At 39.9% G+C, this 19587-nt stretch overlaps 4 protein-coding genes across 9 annotated transcripts in view; 3 read left to right on the top strand and 1 right to left on the bottom strand.

The window, feature by feature from the left end:
* The window catches only part of colgalt1b (collagen beta(1-O)galactosyltransferase 1b), a 17911-nt gene extending 14825 nt beyond the window's left edge, over positions 1 to 3086 (top strand). For both annotated transcript variants that reach the window (XM_053616305.1, XM_053616304.1), the window contains exons 11-12: positions 1 to 75; positions 354 to 3086. The exon at positions 1 to 75 is cut by the window's left edge and continues 132 nt beyond it. In XM_053616305.1, coding sequence (XP_053472280.1) covers positions 1 to 75; positions 354 to 570 — 292 coding nt within the window. In that variant the 3' untranslated portion in view covers positions 571 to 3086. The remainder of the gene's footprint in view (positions 76 to 353) is intronic.
* A 3698-nt stretch (positions 3087 to 6784) lies between these two features.
* nxnl1 (nucleoredoxin like 1) lies at positions 6785 to 8401 on the top strand. Its single transcript, XM_053616384.1, has 2 exons — positions 6785 to 7397; positions 7814 to 8401. Exons 1-2 carry the CDS (start codon positions 6937 to 6939, stop codon positions 8133 to 8135), a joined length of 783 nt encoding a protein of 260 aa, XP_053472359.1. The 5' UTR covers positions 6785 to 6936; the 3' UTR covers positions 8136 to 8401.
* Positions 8402 to 8883: 482 nt separating this feature from the next.
* si:ch211-114l13.9 (uncharacterized protein LOC796649 homolog) lies at positions 8884 to 11909 on the top strand. 5 transcript variants are annotated; one of them, XM_053616378.1, is made up of 4 exons: positions 8884 to 9031; positions 9302 to 9413; positions 10155 to 10433; positions 11389 to 11909. In XM_053616378.1, exons 3-4 carry the CDS (start codon positions 10166 to 10168, stop codon positions 11559 to 11561), a joined length of 441 nt encoding a protein of 146 aa, XP_053472353.1. In that variant the 5' UTR covers positions 8884 to 9031; positions 9302 to 9413; positions 10155 to 10165; the 3' UTR covers positions 11562 to 11909. The 5 variants fall into 5 exon arrangements, with proteins under 5 accessions (XP_053472353.1, XP_053472354.1, XP_053472351.1 ...); XM_053616379.1 differs by having other exon boundaries at positions 8884 to 9320; XM_053616376.1 differs by having other exon boundaries at positions 8884 to 9413.
* A 423-nt stretch (positions 11910 to 12332) lies between these two features.
* Positions 12333 to 19172, bottom strand: LOC128602488 (zinc finger protein 135-like). Its single transcript, XM_053616332.1, has 4 exons — positions 18650 to 19172; positions 18449 to 18545; positions 16191 to 16641; positions 12333 to 14850 (listed from the first exon to the last, which is right to left on the bottom strand). Exons 2-4 carry the CDS (start codon positions 18536 to 18538, stop codon positions 14207 to 14209), a joined length of 1185 nt encoding a protein of 394 aa, XP_053472307.1. The 5' UTR covers positions 18539 to 18545; positions 18650 to 19172; the 3' UTR covers positions 12333 to 14206.
* Between the last annotated feature and the right edge of the window lie 415 nt (positions 19173 to 19587).

Here is a 19587-nt window from a genome sequence, read left to right as displayed (position 1 = left end):
GCTGAGGGCGGAGCCTCTGAGCAAAATGCTTCCTGTAGACGAGTTTCTGCCGGTCATGTACAACAAGCACCCAGTGTAAGAGTTTAACACACTCGCTGTTCGTGTCGGTGAAAAGAGCGAGAGGTTTTAGCTTGTTGCTAAAGAATGTTTAATGAATTTCTTGAGAAAGGAGAATAAATGCATAATTACGCAGAGTAACAGATGCAATGGACGCATGCAATCTTTTTTTTTTTCTTTCCCTCAAAATATGAATAGGACACGATTACTTGTTGCCCTAGCGACGTCTCAGACAGCGTTATTTTACCCCGTTATCACGTTTCATTAAATTCTAACTGAATATCTTGTGTCTGTAGGGAGGACTACATGTCTCACTATGAGCTGAGGGACCTGCGGGCGTTCTCTGTCGAGCCGTTACTCGTTTACCCAACGCACTACACGGGCGATCCGGGCTACATCAGCGACACCGAGACGTCCACCGTGTGGAACAACGAGACCGTACCCACCGACTGGGACCGAGAGCGTCCGGAAAAGAATCGTGCCATGCACTCGCACGCTACCTCTGACCTCTGACCTCTCGCACGAAGGAGCAGGGAAACCTTTACAACGTTGTTTCCCACCACTAGGCGGCGCAAGTGAGCAAAAACGCACCGGGAGAGGCGTGTGTAGCAAGGAACACGCTCCGCCTCAGTAGCAAAATCAATGTAGCGTAAAAAACGCAGCCGACGCGATTTTGCTCTGAGAAAGACGTACTGTTTACTTACGGAAACTCATCGGGTAGCTAGCGAAAAGTATTCTTATTAGCGGTTGTACTAGAGGCGAGATGATGAGACAGTTTTAACTTGTTCATATGTATGAATTCAAATGACGGGTCTGATTTCTGTGGTTTAGAGATGCTCTGCTCTGGATGTGGGCATGTGGAGGGTCCGAAAATGAAATCTACACAATGTTTGATGTCTGAAGTTGCTTCTTGATTAATGTAGCTGAAAAGTGAATGAAGATTAGAGCCTCTAGTACACATTTTCACTTTAAAACCTGGCTCGGCTCGGCTCGGCTCGGTCATCACTTCTGTGGCATGTTAGCTTTTTATTAGCTTTAGCGCAGCAGTAAAGAACCGAGCTTCGGACATGCAACATGTTCCGTCTGATCCACTGTGTTTAGCGTAGAGATGTAGAGTACAGTTAAGCAGACTCATTAAGGTGGGAATTATGGAAACTGTAAGTATTAAACCGGGCGTTTGGGACACTAATTAAGTTCCACGTTGTTGTAGAGCATGGGAAATGTAGAGAAACAGGAAGTTTTGCAGTATGTAATGGGATAATTTATTTTAAATATAAAAATATACATTATTATATGGTTTCCGTACATGTGATCATTCAGAACTGAGAGGACGACGTAATTTCTCAGCTGTATGTCGTTGTCCTAAAGTTCCAACTACCTTTTATTATTAAGTTTTGAAATTTGACCCAGAATTTATCGCTTCTTTTAGTTCTTTATGGTTCCAGTATCGCACGGTGGCTTAGTGGTTAGCATGTTCGGGGGTTCAAGTCCCACCGTGGCCCTGTGTGTGTGGAGTTTGCATGTTCACCCCGTGCTGCGGGGGTTTCCTCCGGGTACTCCGGTTTCCTCCCCCAGTCCAAAGACATGCATGGTAGGCTGATTGGCGTGTCTAAAGTGTCTGTAGTGTATGAATGGGTGTGTGAATGTGTGTGTGATTGTGCTCTGTGATGGATTGGCACCCTGTCCAGGGTGTACCCCGCCTTGTGCCCAATGCTCCTTGGGATAGGCTCCAGGTTCCCCGTGACCCTGAAAAGGATTACATGGTAGAAGATGGATGGATGAATACTTTGTTTTCTTTTTTATTAATTTTTTATTAACATTCTGAGTATGATGGATGGTTCCAGTATGCTGCTGGTCTAGAACCACAGGTCTGTACTAATATTAATGTTAATGTTAAAGAGGGTATTTTGGTGGATGGTGTTGAAATCGAACACCCCGTTAGCAATCTTGAGGACCGAACTGAAACGCTTGACTTACAGCTCCAGCGTGATTCGCTCGCGTACTCGAGAGCTGTTCCGTTACTTTTATTATTTCTGAATGAATTTCATCTCAAGAGAACTGGTGTCTGTTACTGGTGAGAACTCGGTCTTCATCTGCTAGATTTTTTTTTTTTCTTTACAAAACTTGGGATGTTAGACATAAAAACAATACAGTTATGAGAAGACAGTAAGAATGACTGTATAAACAGGTTAAATCTGTAAAATTGAGTAAAAATGTAGTAAAAATCTGTAAAGTAAAACTTTACAGATGGTTTCTGTTGGTTGTGGGAGAGTTTGGCTGTTTCGCTAACCGAAAGTCATCTAATGTTGAATTTCTGATATCATAATGTAGTGTTTTTAATCTGTGTAACAAATATATTGACGAAAGAAAGTCATTTTTTTTTGGGGGGGGGGGGGGTTACATTTGTTTTTAAAACCTCTGCATTACTGAAGATGTGAGTAATGTAAGTACAAAATAACTTTGTATTTTATTTTATTTTTTAAACCTATTGTTTGAATTTTATTATCCATATTCCGTATTTTTACTTTATCATCATTGCGGCTTCATCACTTCTTAAACGAAATGTTCCTTCGGAGAGGAAATTCTCCCGTTAATGTGGTTTTTACTCGCGTGACCTGGAAGTTCAAGATATTCGAATATTTGATTAACGTTAGTCAAATGTCTTAAACTTTAGTTGATGTATTTGTTCGATTTTTAACCCATTAGATATAGATCAGTAAATGAAAGACAGATCAGTTGAGAACAGCAGCTTCAGCTGCATGTAAAATATTTTCTCCTTGCAGATTAATTTATTGCTCGTTTCATTACAGATTGTGTCTATAGAATGTGTAATATGTATCATGGTGTGTATTTTTACTGAGAAATACAGAGAGAATGTGTTTCTTCTGCATTTGTGTGTGTTTTCAATAACTAGTCATTAGCCTTAGATGTGTTTATGTGTGTGTGTTTGTGTGTGTGTGTGTGTGTGTGTGTGATGGCATTTTCGGACCACTGTTTTAACAAATAAAAACACCGCATTTCAAGAATAAGGTCATGATATCTGATACTATGAAGGGAAAAAAGTCACAATAATATCACACGTTTTTTTTTTTCCTCTCTCATAATACTGGAATTTTAGGACTTGAAATACTGTATTTTTATTTCTTAAACATTGTCACTAAAACAGCATGATAGTGTGCATAACACACGATAGTGTGCACTTCCTTCCTGACATTTACCACATTTGGCAGACGCTCTTATCCAGAGCGACTTACATTTATCTCATTTATACATCTGAGCAGTTGAGGGTTAAGGGCCTTGCTCAAGGGCCCAACAGTAGCATCTGGGTGGTACTGGGATTTGAACTCATGAGCTTCTGGTCAGAAGTCCAACGTCTTCATCACTGAGCTCCCACTGCCACACACCAGTTGGCGTCCTTGAAAGCGGTGGTTTTCGGTGTTATGTTGATATTTTATGCTATATTTGGATCTCAAATTTGGCGGAAAATTTCTTTAAAGCTTCATCGCACAATTAAAGGGATCTTCGCTTCCAAACTAAGAGGGGTCTGCTCGGAATGATGGAGAAACTGAAGAAGCTTGGAAGAGAGCTATATTCGCTGCTGATGGCTTTGAGTGATTCCTTTTAAATTCCCTCGTCGGATAGCTGAACACTCGTACCGCTGCACTGTTACGTGGCGTTTACGGTTTGGAAAGACGTAAACAGATGTACAGAAATTAACTCAAATTCATAATGCTGGATTATTATAGCATGTTTTTTTTATATATATATATATATATATATATATATATATATATATATATATATATATATATATATATATATATATATATATATATTACACGGAGACAGAATTCCTTCCTGTACCGCCGCCCTGGTGGTGGAGATAAATTTCTCTGTGTGTCTTGAAATGCTGAATGGATGAAGACCCAGCTCTGTAGGAGAGGCTTTATGTGTTACACACTGATGTACGAGCACTGACTGATACTGGGAGTGGTTTAGATTGTAAACTACAGAGCACTTCTGTAAGTCAGTCTGAAGAAAAACATCTGCGAAACGTGTAAATGTGTCGGGTTTAGATACCGTTCACATCCAGATGCTAATCTCATCCGTGTTCGTTCATCTCAGATGTTTTGTAGAATCGCACTTTAATGTTACGAGTGTAATCACGAACACGTCTCTCATTACACATAACTGCAGCGATCGTTAACTAACTAAAATTACACACACACCACCAGGCTGTCTGCATGCTTAACTATATATACACACACACACACTATATGGCTGAAAGTGTGTGTATAAACCTAAACATCTACAGTATATTTCTGCTTTTAGATTGAATATACGTAAAGAATAAAACACTGTGTGTGTGGTGCTGTTACAGTAAAACGATCAGTGATGTGGATGTTACAGTTCCTTCCCTGATGTTGATTATTTTCCTATAGCACACGCCCCAAGTGTTTTAACACTTTTATACCACATGCAATTGGCAATGATTTACAATTATTTATTAAAGAACATACGAGATACTTTTTTATCCGTTTATAGTTACATACATACAGCTGTTCTCACTTACTTTATAGCAGCTATACACAGTCGTTCCCTCACCAGCCCTCTTTTTTCTTCCCTCCCTTTAGTGCTGATACCCTTCCATAAACAGCACCGTATCAACACTTTTTAAAAATCCGTTCATGTGGAGCGTCTGCTGTACAAGTCCCTGTGAACGAGCCGTTACTATAGAAACGATAACCTATCAGAACGAGCACGTTATTACAAATCTGCGCTACTGTCAGAGCCGCTGTTATAGAAAACTACTCAACACCTTCTGACCAATCAGAACGTTCCTCTTATTATCAGCGTGTGTCTGTGTATTGTTGTTTATTAATTTATTAAGTCTCTCTCTCTCTCTCGCTCTCGCTCTCTCTCTCGCTCTCTCTGTTGGATTAAAGCTGTGTTTATTTTCAGCCAATGCAGCTTACAGGGACAGCTCATCACTGAGGGAGATCTGTACACACACACACACACACACACACACACACACACACACACACACACACACACACACACACACCGTCTGGCTGAACTGTCTGCTGTCTTGATTGAACTTACTTCTTGTTGACCGTCAAGCTGGACGTGTGTGTGTGTGTGTGTTAGTGTGGTTCTGTGAACAGTGAAGATCCGTCATCAAAGCTTTGAGGAACGCTGGTCTTCACATCTACACTGATCGACATATATAACAGGTGAGAGAGAGAGAGAGAGAGAGAGAGAGAGAGAGAGAGAGAGAGAGAAAATAAGCGTTCTCATCTACAGTTTGCTGAAATGACCTGGCTGCTATTCATGGTGTTGTTATTAGGAGCTGTAGCTGGTACAAAGCTGCTTGTTGTGAATCAGATTAGTGTTAAGAGTGTGTTCAGCTGAGAGGAACCATGTCTAACACACCGTCTGGTTTATTGCAGGTGTGTACAAGGTGTAGATGTGTTAAATTAACATGAAGTCACATCAGCAGTAGGGTGTCTGATATACAGTACAGCAGCATGCCAGAATAATCACAGTTACTGTGATGATATTAAAGCCCTTTATAAAGAGAGATCAAGTGTTGTTTCTGAAGGTTCCAAGTGCACTTTAAACAATATTGTATTCGTTTCTGTTACCACGTAATTTAATACTTCGTAGAGAGTGCATGATTATTTTGTCATTATTATTATTATTATTATTATTATTATTATTATTATTATATATTTTGTCAAGCTACAAGCAAATACTATGAACCATTAAACCCAGTGATACTGGTTAGATCATTCTACAGCAAATAGAGACATTAGGAAGTGTGCATCAGGACCTGAGAAGAAAGTATCAGGAGTGCATGGTTTTTACCTCCATGTGGTCAGATATAAAGCTCAGAGACAAAGATAGGTCACGTTCATTAACATTAAAGTGCATCAGCATGGTTCTGCGTGGCACATTTACCCGATTTAATCATATTTGGTGACTGCTTTGTCCAAGTCAAAGTCACTGTGGTAAAAATTGCTCGTTTTATTTCTATTTTGGGAAACAAAGCCAACTTAAACAGGAAAATATAAACAGGTACAAGCAAAAATAATAATTGTGGGAGCAGGTGGGATTTGTCAGAATTCCTGCAAGAGTGGCTGTGAGTGGTCAGAATTCCTGTCAGAATAGGTGGGAGTGGTCAGAATTCCTACGACAGTGGCCAGGATTCCTGTTAGTGCAGACAGAAGTGGTCAGAATTCCTGCATAGGTGGGTGGGAATGGTCAGAATTCCTGTGAGAGCAGGTGGGAGTTGTCAGAATTCCTGCAAGAGAGTGCAGAAGTATTCAGAATTCCTGTGGAAGTGGGTGGGAATGGTCAGAATTCCTGTGGAAGTGGTCAGAATTCCTGTGGAAGTGGGTGGGAATGGTCAGAATTCCTGTGGAAGTGGGTGGGAATGGTCAGAATTCCTGTGGAAGTGGTCAGAATTCCTGTGGTAGCGGGAAGAAGTGGTCAGAATTCCTGCTAGTGCAGATGGGAGTGGGAATTGTTGCGGAAGTGGGTGGGAATGGTCAGAAATCCTTCAAGAGTAGACAGGAGAGGTAAGAATTCCTGCAGAAATGGGTTGAAGTGATCAGAATTCCTGTGAGAGCAGGCGGGAGTGGTCAGAATTCCTGCAAGAAAGTGCAGGGGTGGCCAGAATTAATTCCTGTGGGGGTGGGTGAAAGTGAGAGTGGACGGGAGTGGGAGTGAATTCCTGCAGAAGTGGGTGGGAATGGTCAGAATTCCTATGAGAGCAGGGAGGTGGGCAGAATTCCTGCAAGAAAGTGAAGGCATGGTCAGAATTCCTGTGGGAGTGGGTGGAAGTGGTCAGAATTCTTGCAGAAGTGGGTTGGAATGGTCAGAATTCCTGTGGAAATGGGAGGGAATGGTCAGAATTCCTATGAGCGCAGGGAGGTGGTCAGAATTCCTGTGAGAGCAGGGATAAGTAACCTTTTTGCTTTTTCCCATTTTCTCCTGGCAGGTCCTAACATGGTGGATCTCTTCTTCGACAAAGTGCTGGTGAAAAACAATAAGGACCGTGATGAGCTGGACACGGAGCGTGAGATCATCCTGCGCCTGCAGAACCGGATCCTCATGCTGTTCTTCGGCTCGGCCGATTGTGAGAGGTGTCAGGAATTCGCACCCACGCTCAAAGACTTCTTCAAGAAGCTGACAGACGAGTTCTACGTGGAGCGCTCGGCTCAGCTCGTCCTGCTCTACATCTCACTGGACACCTCAGAGGAGCAGCAGGACAGGTTCCTGAAGGAACTTCCCAAGCGATGCCTCTTCCTGCCCTTCCAGGACCCTTACAGGAAGTACGAGTGCCAAGGGTGCCTGCTAGTGTAGCGTGCATGAGTTCTGTTCCTCTGAAAAGTTCGATTTAAAATCATTTTAAGTGGTAGAGCAAGTGTTCAAGATTACGCTCGTCCTTCCATTTTACTATAATCGTTATCCTGTGATGCTTTTTAAAGTGAGTCACACCCATTTAAAAATAAATCTCTGAGTATATCAGCTGTGCTTGGATGAAGTCATGTGACAAAATACCGAACAAAACCTAGTCATGTGACTTCACCCACAACTACGCACAACTACATCTCAATTATTACAAATAAAAACATCATAAAATATTTTTAAGCTAAAATAATTTTTTACATTTGTAATCCAAAAAATGTCATTGGAGTGAATGAGTGTGTGTGTGTGTGTGTGTGTGTGTGTGTGTTGTCTATGCCAGAGAGCTGGAGGTGATGTTCGAGGTGGAGGACGTTCCCACAGTGGTGGTTCTGCGTCCCGACTGCTCGGTTCTCTCTCCCAATGCCGTGATGGAGATCTGCTCTCTGGGAACACACTGCTACCAGAACTGGCAGGAAGCAGCCGAGCTCATCGACCGCAACTTCCTGATGAACGAGGAGTACGATGAGAGCAAGAGACGCAGCTTCACCGATGCCATCCGACGCCAGAAATACAAGGTGGAGGACAAGAAGAAGCAGAGGAAGAAAAAGGAGCAGGATGGAGAGGAGGAGGATGATGGAGGAGGAGGAGGACCTTGGGGTTGAGAATGATGGAATAAAAATAACAGAATTTTCTATTTTCTCTTAAAACAACAACAACAACAACAACAATCATCTCACCTTGGACTCAGCTGCTGACTGGTCGATGGACAGAGAAGCTTTTGTGCAACGTTAGCATTAGTGCTCAGATATTAAGAGATTAAAATAAAATAAATGAAATTAATATCATAAACTCTGTGTTAATGATATTGTACATTTGATATGCTTGTAGTATTGCTCGCGTAATTGACTAAACAAACACTTAAGGTAGGATATACACACAAGGAAACTGATATAGTAACACAAATACAGAAATATTACTAACAACAACAAAAGTTCTTTAACCTGCTCGAACCTGCTCCATTACCACGCTTAACATTAACACTAAGTTTGATATAATATGTGGTTATTATTATTATTATTATTATTATTTCTTACTAGTAAAAAATATTTAGAAATGATCTTCTTATGTAATTGTATAGACACTCAACTCAAACTCAACGCCCCTTCACCCTTCATCTCCATCTCAAATCGGTCAGCTCCCAGTGTAGCTGGTTAATTCTCCTCAGTTTCAAGCAGTTGATCGGCCTAGCTTTTAGCTAGTCATGCTCACATGCTAATCGTCGTTGTTTAGCGCTCAAACGAGCTTATTACAAAACAAAAAGAGCAGACGGCACACGCCTGAACACAATAATTGCTCACATTACTCGGCATGTGAACACTGTTTGATCCACCATACATTTCTGGGTGGAGCTTTGTGTACAGGCAGGAAGTGGAAGAAAGGTAAAGTGAAAGTATACTGCCACGGCTAAGCTCTGCATTTAAAGTCTGATTTCTGTTACTATTACTTCAATAAACTGGATTTTGTTTTTGTTTTTTTCTTCAGATTTCTAAGGTTTAAGGTGAGTAGCCTGCAGTGATCATGTTATTCACGTGAATTTGTAAAAGTCTCATAACTTTCTCTGAACCTGTGATTCATAGATCGCTGTTGGCTGTTTACTCACATCTACACACTTCTCCTAAAATATTGTTAAGAGTTAATTTCAGTTTCTGTTTAAAAATTCAGAGTTTTTCTGTCTATAATTTTACAGTGTGTCGCTGTAGAGAGATAAATCTGAACTACAGATCGTTCTCTATCACAGAGAGAGTTCCACTTTTTCTTTCTTTTCCAGAGGGATCCTCTGATGAAATGTGAGACACTGATCAGCTTTTCTTTTTTCCAACGGTGTAATTTTCGGCTTGATATCACTCCAGAAATACCGATCCATGAGACTGTAAAGTTATGTATGTCGTGGCATCTGCTGCATTCCTACAGTATGTGTGTGTCTGTGTGTGTGTGTGTGTGGGGGGGGGTGGGGGGGGGGGGGGTGTTGTAGGTTATGTTATTATTGTGCTGATATTTTGACAATCATTATGTCTGTTTAAAAAAAACAAAACTTATTTTTTTTAAAAATCATGATGTGATATGTCAGTAATAAACACTGCGTATGGTGCTGCTGTAGGAAAATAATCAACAATGAGCGAAGCCGAGTTAGCACCTGAAGTAGATTTTTTTTGTTCCTATAAGAGACCATCCTCAGTTGTTCTATTCCTCTTACAGCAGAGCGAATTCAACAGTGATTGCAATTTTTAGTGATTAATGAATGGCATGTCATACTTTTTATCCATTTATAGTAACATTCTAGATCGTGAAACGTTCACAAAACAAGCTCACTTCCATCACAGCAGCTGGACACAATCTACAGAGGAAAAAAAAGTTTACACACCCCCTGTTAAACCGGACGTTTTGGTGATGTTAAAAATGAAACCAAGGTAAAATCACGTCCGATCTTTTTCCCGCCTTTTAACGCGATATACATAGCAAGTAACAGAATTGAAGTGAAAAAACGAACGGAAACGCTTTAGGAAACGTAACTAGCTGTAGCGTTAGAGGAATAAAACACTTCGGGACACGCAGTTATGAGAAAATAATCAACAGAATGCCCCTCATGTTTTATTCCTTACGTTATTTCCTCTCCTCCTCAGAGTGAGGAGAAATGTCCTCCATCAGCTGGATTCTCGTGAAGCACCTGGATGAGCTGGTCCAGGGCGACTTCGACAGATTTAAATGGTCTCTGATGAGAAACAATGCGCAGGGTTTTAGGCCTGTTCCCCGCAGCAAACTGGAGAACGCTAAGCAGCACGATGTTGTGGACCTGATGGTGGATCAGTACGGACCACCAGACGCCGCCAACATCACTATAAATATTCTTAAAGACATCGGAAAGGAGAATCTCGCCAATACCCTGGAAAAGATGGTGGCAGGTGGTCAAAGTTTTCATTCATTTATTTTTACTATGAACACAACTGATTCAAATAATATCCAAACCCTGTAATATCTGCACCAGGCCATCGGATCACCGTAGAGTTCAGCGCATCTCTGATTTACATTTCCCGCTTCAACTTCAGCTCATTATAACTCACTTATAACACTGAGATAGGAGGACCGGATTCTTATTAATACCAATAATACTTTTGTACTAATAATACATTTTTAAAAAAAATCCATAAAGCACCTTTTATACATGTAAAATGCAGCTTAAAGTGCTTTATAATCTTTATAAGAAAAGTTTAAGAACTTCATAGCAGCAAAGTAGGTGTAATGAACAAATATGTTTAATATGAAGCCCAAAAGCCATATACTTACTGTGGCTTATTTATGGCGTCAATAAATCTTATTTAAGTAACAGGACTTGAAAAATCGGACGAGTAAAATCGACTACGCATTACAATCAGTTCCTCCGGAATTTTTACAATTTTGCGATCGTAGAAATTATGTAGTACCGTAGATTTTCTGCAGATTCGGGCCGAGATGTGTCACATGACTTCATCATGATGCTAATCCAGCCGAAGCCCTCTTCGATTCGCTTGCGTCGGACACGAGTACAGCTGAAAGGTCTCATTTACTGACAAACATCACTGCGAAAGATCGACAGAACAATTTCATGCAGTTGAAATCTCGCCGGTTAAATAGTTTTCCATTAAAAAAGCACAAAAAAACTCAATAATAAAAAAAAAGCTGCAGCAAATTCAAGCATTTTTGGCCATAACAATCACAAAAAACTCATTTCTTAATAAATTGTAAATTATAAATATGGTGTTTACAAAACTTGGCAGTATAAACAACTCCAGTCACCTTTATTTACTTCTAAAAAATGTTTAAATTAATAAAACTAATACTTTTTTTTTTTATATCTCTCTTTCCCTCTCTCTTGTGCAGGCCAAGTCCAGGCAGTAGAAGTGGACGGTGTATCTTCCTCTTCTTCTTCCTCTTCCTCTCAGGCTGGTGGAGTCTCACAGGAAATCAGCGCTAACATGACGAGCACCGTACAAGCTCCTGTTCTGTCTGGAGGAAATTATCATGGCCCGGTGACCCTAAACTTCACGAAATGAAAACCTCCACCTTACACATCTGGAGTGTTTTTAATTCAGGGAAAAAAAACCCCAGATAATTAAGCGTCAGTGTGAACAGACCAAAGACGTGAAGGAAGTGCAATTGTTTTGTCACTGTTATTTTAAATGCATGTAGATCTAGTTATTTAATTTAATTATGGTATGCATTAGTGTATAATAAAATGGCAACTTTTATGCACGAATCATAGACCATGGTCTGAATAATGAGTCATTTGTTTGTTTGTTTGTTTTTTTTTGCGTATGTGTAATCAAAGACACGAGCCAAAACAAATAGAAATGGGAAAAATTGAACAAGAACGATTCAGGAACCCAGGCTGTGTTGCTCTTTTCTTACAATTCTGGTGATCGTCATCGTCATCCTGGTTTATAATACCACAATGTTATATGTTACTACGTGGTGTTCTCATTCAGAACTATTTTAACTTGAAAAAATGATTTCAAAGTGTTCGTGGTCCTGGAGAATTCTCTATCCTGAAAATTTCAACGTTTTCAAGTAACCAGCTAATTATCAGCCCTCTTTAAGTTGAAGCGGGCGTGTTAGAACCCTAAAATGTGCAGGACAGAGGCGGGGGATATCTACAATATCTTCAGGATATTTTCATTTAAATGACTTATTTGAAATGTCCTCACTGGATATCTCTAGCATTTTGGGCTTTACAGAGCAGAGATGTAGCAGCGTGAGCTTCTTCTCGTCGATCTGATCACGTTTACTGTTAACGACCTGCTACGCTGGAGGAAGACACGCATCCCGGGGGGCGGGACATTTAATTGGATGAATAATAATAAAAAAAGTGAATTGTTTTCCTGTAACTGATGAAATATAAAATTATCTACTGTTTTTTTCTTTTTTTGTACAGGATACTATCTTATTGGTGTCCATAACACTAAGATACAGGACGAAAAAAAAAAAAAAAACCCTCACTAATTCTGATTTCAGGAGAACTTTAAGACTGAATAATGTGACTGCATAGTGCTTTGGCTCCTGAATGAAACAAACCTGTTTGCTGTGGTTCTTGAGTTCTCCTTCGACTTTGTGTTTTAATTTGACTTCCAAAATCTCCAACAGACTCTTCAGCCAGGTCTTTTTCTCCTCCAGCTTTGTGGTATCGGACACGGTGAGATCAGCAATTACAGATCTACTGCAGCTCGATTTCAGACCGACACCGAACATTCACCTTCATCATAATCATCATCATCACCTCCATCATCATCATCGGGTCTCAGAGTGGTGGACATCCAGAATCTGGCTACAGACAGACTACAAAACTGCTCAGTTCAATGAAGAAAGAGAATGGTATTACACTGTTTTTATTAATAACAGTTCACTTAGTAATAAAGGCTGACAGATTGCTCAAACTAACAACTTTCAAAAGATACACAAACAATCAGTAATTTCAAATCAAATAAAAATATTTCCATGATTATATTAGATGACATTATTAACATAAGATCACCTGGCATTAAACAGACCAGATTCTTTGGTGTAATACATATGGTTTTTAATGGTTTATTTGTTCTGATTATTAAATAAGGGAAGTGTCGAGCGGAATTAATGTTTGTGGCGCCACCTTCCAGCACAGCAGAGAATTCCAGGAACAAATATGGCCAGAGTTTTGTAACACGAGGTATGCTCATGGAAAATACTGTGGGCTGAAATTGGCCCTGATGACAGCCACATTAATTTATATTTATGTCATTTGTAGTCTGATGCAAAAAACAAAAAAAAGACCTAAACGGAACCAACGCTTGGGCGGCGTTTTAATTCGTGGCCCAGATATAAGTTCTGCTCCATAGCATGCATGAGATCCAGTCTGATCTGGGGTAGGTGTGGCAGTATTCTGGCAGCAAGTTCTGAAGAATTTATCACGAAAATCTAAAGGATGGTGGACCCAACATCTAACATTTAAACGGCTTAAACTGGCTTTATAGTCTGTAAAATAGGAAATTGTGTCCCATGTCCTGGATGAAGCATTAATTAGGGTTAGATAAAGAGTAACAAGCAGCCTGTTAGTGTCCCACTATTATATAGCCTTCAATAAAATAATGATGTACATTATATGTACAACTACTAGTATTAGAAGTAGTTTCTCAAAACATAGTCAAAATGATAAAGATGAAAGCTGTTCTAAATAATCAGAAGTAAAAAAAAATTGTTACAGTTTGAACCACTGACATTTGAACCCTATTTTAAATCAAAATATACACACTTTGATGTGCATGATTGTGGAACAAACCGTGTAGTGATCGTTCTTTTAGATTTCTGACCATTCTTGCATTCATTGAGCAACATCATACAAACAGACTATACAAAGAACGCATTCATTTTTTACTGCACAATATCTTTGGCATTTAAAAAAAAAAAAAAAAAACCTGGAAACTAAGAAAAATAAATAAAAAATACTCAAATAGTATTGTTGTCAGAAAATGAAAAGATGACACGACTCTTAAATCAGGGTTTAGACCCTCGTGTCCAAACATAAATTATATTTATGCACCAGTCATTAATTCGATGCTTAATGTAGTGCATTGAAAAGCAGATTGGAGAGCCATTTCTTCTCCCGGATACGAGTGCGTGTTCTTACAGTAAAGGAGTGTAGATAATGGAGGTGTAATCTTCCCACAGGTCAGAGCACCGTTACAGTCATGATACAGTCACTGTGTGTTTTTCTGCGGTGGCTTGTGAGATGCCCGAGCTGAATGAAGGTCTTGTCGCACTGCGAGCACCGATACGGCCGCTCTTTCGTGTGTGTCCTCTGGTGGTTCTTCAGATTCGAGGCATCCACAAACTGTTTTCCACAGGTTCCACACAGGTAGGGTTTCTCCCCAGTGTGCCTTCTCTTGTGGATTTTAAAGCTGCATAAGCGCGTGAAGGTTTTAGCGCAGTGCGAGCATTGATACGGCTTTATTCCGGTGTGCGTCCTCTGGTGGTTCTGAAGCACGTGTTGGCGAGTGAAGGTTTTGGGACAGTGAGCGCACTTGTACGGCTTCTCCCCGGTATGAGTTCTCTGGTGGAGGTGAAGAGCGTCTAAGCGGCTGAACGTTTTCTCACATTCGGAGCAGTGGTATGGCTTTTCTCCGGTGTGTATCCTTTGGTGGATTTTAAGCGAAGAGAACTGCGTAAAGGTCTTATTGCACTGAGAGCAATGGAAAGGTCTTTCACCACTGTGTATCCTCATGTGTCTGTTGTACGAGGACGAGGTACGAAACATCCTTCCACATTCAGAGCATGACTTAAAGACTTTCGCGGAGGGCAGGTAGGAGCACTCGCCTAGAACAGCAAAGGTTAGAAATTGGCGTGAGGGAAAAAAAAAACAAAAAAACAATCCAAAAGTCTCAGTCAATCACACAACCCATCACCCAGTGCATCATTCTTTCCATCACTCCATCCATTCACCTCTTCATCTAACCACCCAATCATCCACTACTTGGTCAATTCACCATTTACACACCTCTTCTATCTATTCAGCATTTTATTTATCCCTTGATCACACTGTTCACTCTTCATTTCATCCATGAGTGCATCCAAGGTTTCATTCTTCTCCCCACACAGCCATTCCCGGTCCCACCATACACTTTCCCATCCACGCTCTGAGTACATCTACTCCATGCCCAGGTGTATAATCCATCTTGGAAAAATCACCTTAACCTCAACCTGACAGAAGGATATCGGAGGTGCTCCTCCCTCTTTATCATCCCCAGCAGGCTCAGGCAAGATCGAACCTGTCTTCCAGCTTCCATGAGACCCCGTTCCCTTCCAACTCTTATTGGATATTACGCTATGGCCTGTGAGGGGGAAAAAGCCTTCCGGGACAACAACTGAAGCATCACATCAGTTGAACTGTCCTCAACAACTATTGTTAACATCACTTCCTTCTGTCCTATCCTCTTACTGGTCTGAACTTCACAACCATGTACCACTCTAGTGCAGGTGTGGATGAGCACACCAATTCCCAGGTCACCTGTTAGGGTCTAAGCACCAAGTGTTTATTATTTTTTCAACAGTTTGGCAATTTTTGAGGTTCTTGGCATGATCGAAGCTTCATGAAACTCAGAAACTGTGGTCATCAGATTCTGGCAAAAGCTTGGATCAGGGTGTGGCCTGGGGCTCAACAGCATCTCCGTTTATGGGCATTCATTTTCGCCAAGTTTTGGTAAGCATATGTTTCTTCTTAATGCAAACAAATTTCACAATCACATCCATTAACTCCACCCAACAGGAAATGAGTCATATTGGATTTTTTTGACATGTACCAAACTTTTAAATACTCCTCTTATGGGATTCGTCAGATTCCAATACCAATGTTCTGCTTGCATCCATGAATAATATGATGCACGTGTGGAGCAAGCAGGCATGCAGAGGCTTCAGATGCCTTTTCGTGCACATAGCAGCAGGACAAACTCAATCAAGGCTGTGATTGTTCGTTACCAATTTCACCACTGTATAGCAGTATACACAATCAACAATTCCGAGAATAAAATACGAGAAATTTCATACGAGAATTTCACAAACATCCAAAATGTTTTTGTTCGTTTTAAATGAACGTATTGTGCAACATTAAAGTTCAACAAAAGTGTATTAGCAATAGATCTGAAACTCATCTGACGTACCTGTCATGTTTACCTCCTCATTTTCCTCTAGTGATATGTCACATTCTTCTTCTTCTTCCTCCTCTTCTTCACTATTAGATATTTCTCTTGACTCGGTTTTACAGTTTGATTGCAGCTCATCACAGAAGCTCAGTTCTTCTTCAGGAGGCTCCGTTTTAATAATAGTTAACATACTGCGTCCATCGTCACACTGCTCGAAGGTGTACTCGTTCTCCTGTTCAGATTCACAATCCCATCGGTCTTTAGAGGTCGATAAAACTTCATGCGCGTCGCTGTATACAAATGAATCGATATCCAATAGATCTGGTTCGGTTTTAATATCAAGTATCAGACTGTTCACGTCTTCATGCGGTGTGTGTATCTCTCCGGCGTTGTCTTCATGGTGCTGCATCAGCGTGGACACGGGTTGCATCGTCGGCATAAAAGAGTCAGGGAAAAAATCCTGAAATTCCTGTTGCAAAACATGGAAAAGCACGATCATTAAAAAAGGACATTATAGAGAAACAATGATTCAAGGTTCCAAGATTCAGTTTCATGCTAGGATTATTAGTCACCTCCAACAAGAGGATGAACCAGGTGTAACATTTCAGCTGAAATAAAGCTTAAAAAAAAATGCAAGACTCAACATATAAAGATCAAGTGACAAACAACCAGAAATGTTTGTCAAATGTTGTTTGCCCCTCCCCCCAAACTTCTGACTGATTACCCCAAAATAAAGTACAGCTGTTCCTATAGGATTTTCCTGGATATCTTCTTGGTAACAAAGAGCTTAGGGTCTCATTGTTGAAAAATCAGGAGAGGGTTGCACAACAAATTTTCCAAGGCACTGGATATACCATGGAACACTAAAGACAATAAAATAAACAAATGGAGAACCTCTAAAATTGATGAAAGCAATTTCTGGCGAGTACTGGTTGCTCCCTACATATGACAACAATCTCCCGAATTCTTCACGTCTGGGCGATGGGGTAGAGTGGAGAAGAGGGAAGCCTTTTTTAAAGCAAAACCTGGCTTTAAAAATAAATAAATAAATAAAATTTGTGCACGCACCCAGCATGCTTAATTTTTTTTAATTTTTTTTTTAATCATTTTGATCTTTTTGTCACATCAGCAAATGCAAGTATAAACTATTTGTCTCACAAGCATTAGATCACAGCATAAAATATATTTTTTGCTCTTGGATGTGTTCAATTGTTTTTAATCAGTACTATTCTGGGCATCACATTGTCCCTGAGGGATAAATAACCCACATTTGAATTTGTATGAACAACTTAAACTACATTTATATTTTTAATAAATAAATAAATAAATAAATAAATAAATAAATAAATAATAAAAATATAAGGGGGAAACCCAGCTAACAAAAATACATCCCAAGAACGTTTTGCTAACGTTCGCATTAAATTATGAAAATAAAAAAAATTAACAGTTATGTTTAAAGAACATTTGTCTTGGTTATTTTTTTTTGTTTGTTTGGTTGTTTGTTTGTTTGCTTGCTTTCCTTGGTTGTTTGTTCCTTATACACGCGTCTTGTGACTTCATGTTGTAAATTCTCTTCTGATCATAACGATCAAACAACCAAACAGTAACGCTTATATTTTTATATAAATACATTTTTTTTTTTTTTTTTTTTTTTTATAAAGTTAGACGAACCTCCAACTTAATTGTTCCAAAATTTTTAAAAAAGTTCCACAAATGATGTATAAATAATTTTTTGGGTGCTAACGCTTTGAGAACGTATTTAAAAGGACAAGATAACTTTGAGCAAATGTTCTATTAACATTACTGGAATAATGTTTGCTTCATAACTTTGATAGAACCTTTTCTGTCAAAGTTTGGAGAACGTTCCGTGTTAGCTTGAAAAACTGGATATAATATTAAAAAAACAAAACATACATACATACATACATACATACATACACATATATATAATATATAATATAATATAATATTATATATATATATATATATATATATATATATATATATATATATATATATATATATATATACATACATACACACACATATACACACACACACACACACACACACACAGTATTTAAGAAGAAAAGAAGGGAAAATAAACAGAAATAAACTCATTCCAACATTCTGCTGAATATAATGTATATCACAATAATGAGGAAAGTATATGATGATGAACAGATCAGATCAGATCAGATCTTCCAGCCCAGAAGAGCAGAACAGTATAAACTTGCATGCTTTATTTCCCCTTATATTAAAATTTCTGTCCAAACCTCCTCCTCTTCCTCCTGCTCCTGCTTCAGGTGTACCTGGCTGTCCTGCATGGACAGATCCGTTACTGAGCTCGACCACAAAGCGTCCATTATTTACCTACAGAGAAGTAAAAAAAAAAAAAAACCCAAAACCTCAGTAAAGACGCAGACATAAATACGACAGGAATCTTGGGGGTTAAAAAAACAACCCAAAACAAACACCTCTATAACGGCGTGAAGCTTCATATGCAGCGCCCCAGGTGTGAATTAAAGCCGTGTTTACAGTTTTATTCCGAGGTGACTGCGGCTCTAAACAGCTGATGGCGGCTCTCACTGTTCCATTCGCTAAAACGCTTCCGCTTTTATGGCGCTGTGACGTCACGTGCGTAACGTCGGAGAGTCCTCATTGGTTCGTCCGTGTGTCAATCAGGAACTTGGCCCAATCGGATTGCTCGTCTGCACCAAATCACTTAAATCGAGTGGTTTGTCTGCGTAAATGGGACAGTATTTTGTTTCTAGACTCGACGTTTCTTCTCCTTTTTGTCATTTCGTTTGGATTGTACACATACGCTCACACGGCACTTTATTAGGAACACTATACTAATTCAGAGTAGGGCCTCGCTTCGCTCTCAACACAGCCTCCATTCTTCATGGCCTGGATTCCACAAGATGTTGGAAAACATTTCTTTGTGATTCTGGTCCATGTTGACATAACGACATGCATCGTGTATTCCCTGCAGTTCTGCCACGGTGACTGGGAAGGCCTGTGAAGAACACTGAACTCGTTGTCATGTTCATGAAACCAGTTCATGCTGGAAGTGTCCATTAGAAGATTGTGGCCATGAAGGGATGCATACGGTCGGTAACAATACTCAAATAGGCTGTGGCATTCAAGTGACGATTGATTGGTATTATAGGTCCAAAGTGTGCCATGAAAACATTCCCCACACCATTACACTACCTCCACCAGCCTGGACTGTTGACACAAGGCCATGGATTCATGCTGTCGGTGCCCAATTCTGACCCGACCGTGTGTGTGTCTCAGCAGAAATCCAGATTCATCAGACCAGGCTACGTTTTTCCAGTCTTCACCTGTCCACTGTGTAGCCTGTGCTCACTGCAGCTTCAGCTTTCTGTTCGTGACTGATAGAAGTGGAACC

The sequence above is a fragment of the Ictalurus furcatus genome, chromosome 26, assembly GCF_023375685.1.
Source record: "Ictalurus furcatus strain D&B chromosome 26, Billie_1.0, whole genome shotgun sequence".
Classification (NCBI taxonomy): domain Eukaryota; kingdom Metazoa; phylum Chordata; class Actinopteri; order Siluriformes; family Ictaluridae; genus Ictalurus; species Ictalurus furcatus.
The sequence above is the reverse complement of the archived record's forward strand: the minus strand, read 5'-3'. Positions and strand labels throughout refer to the sequence as shown.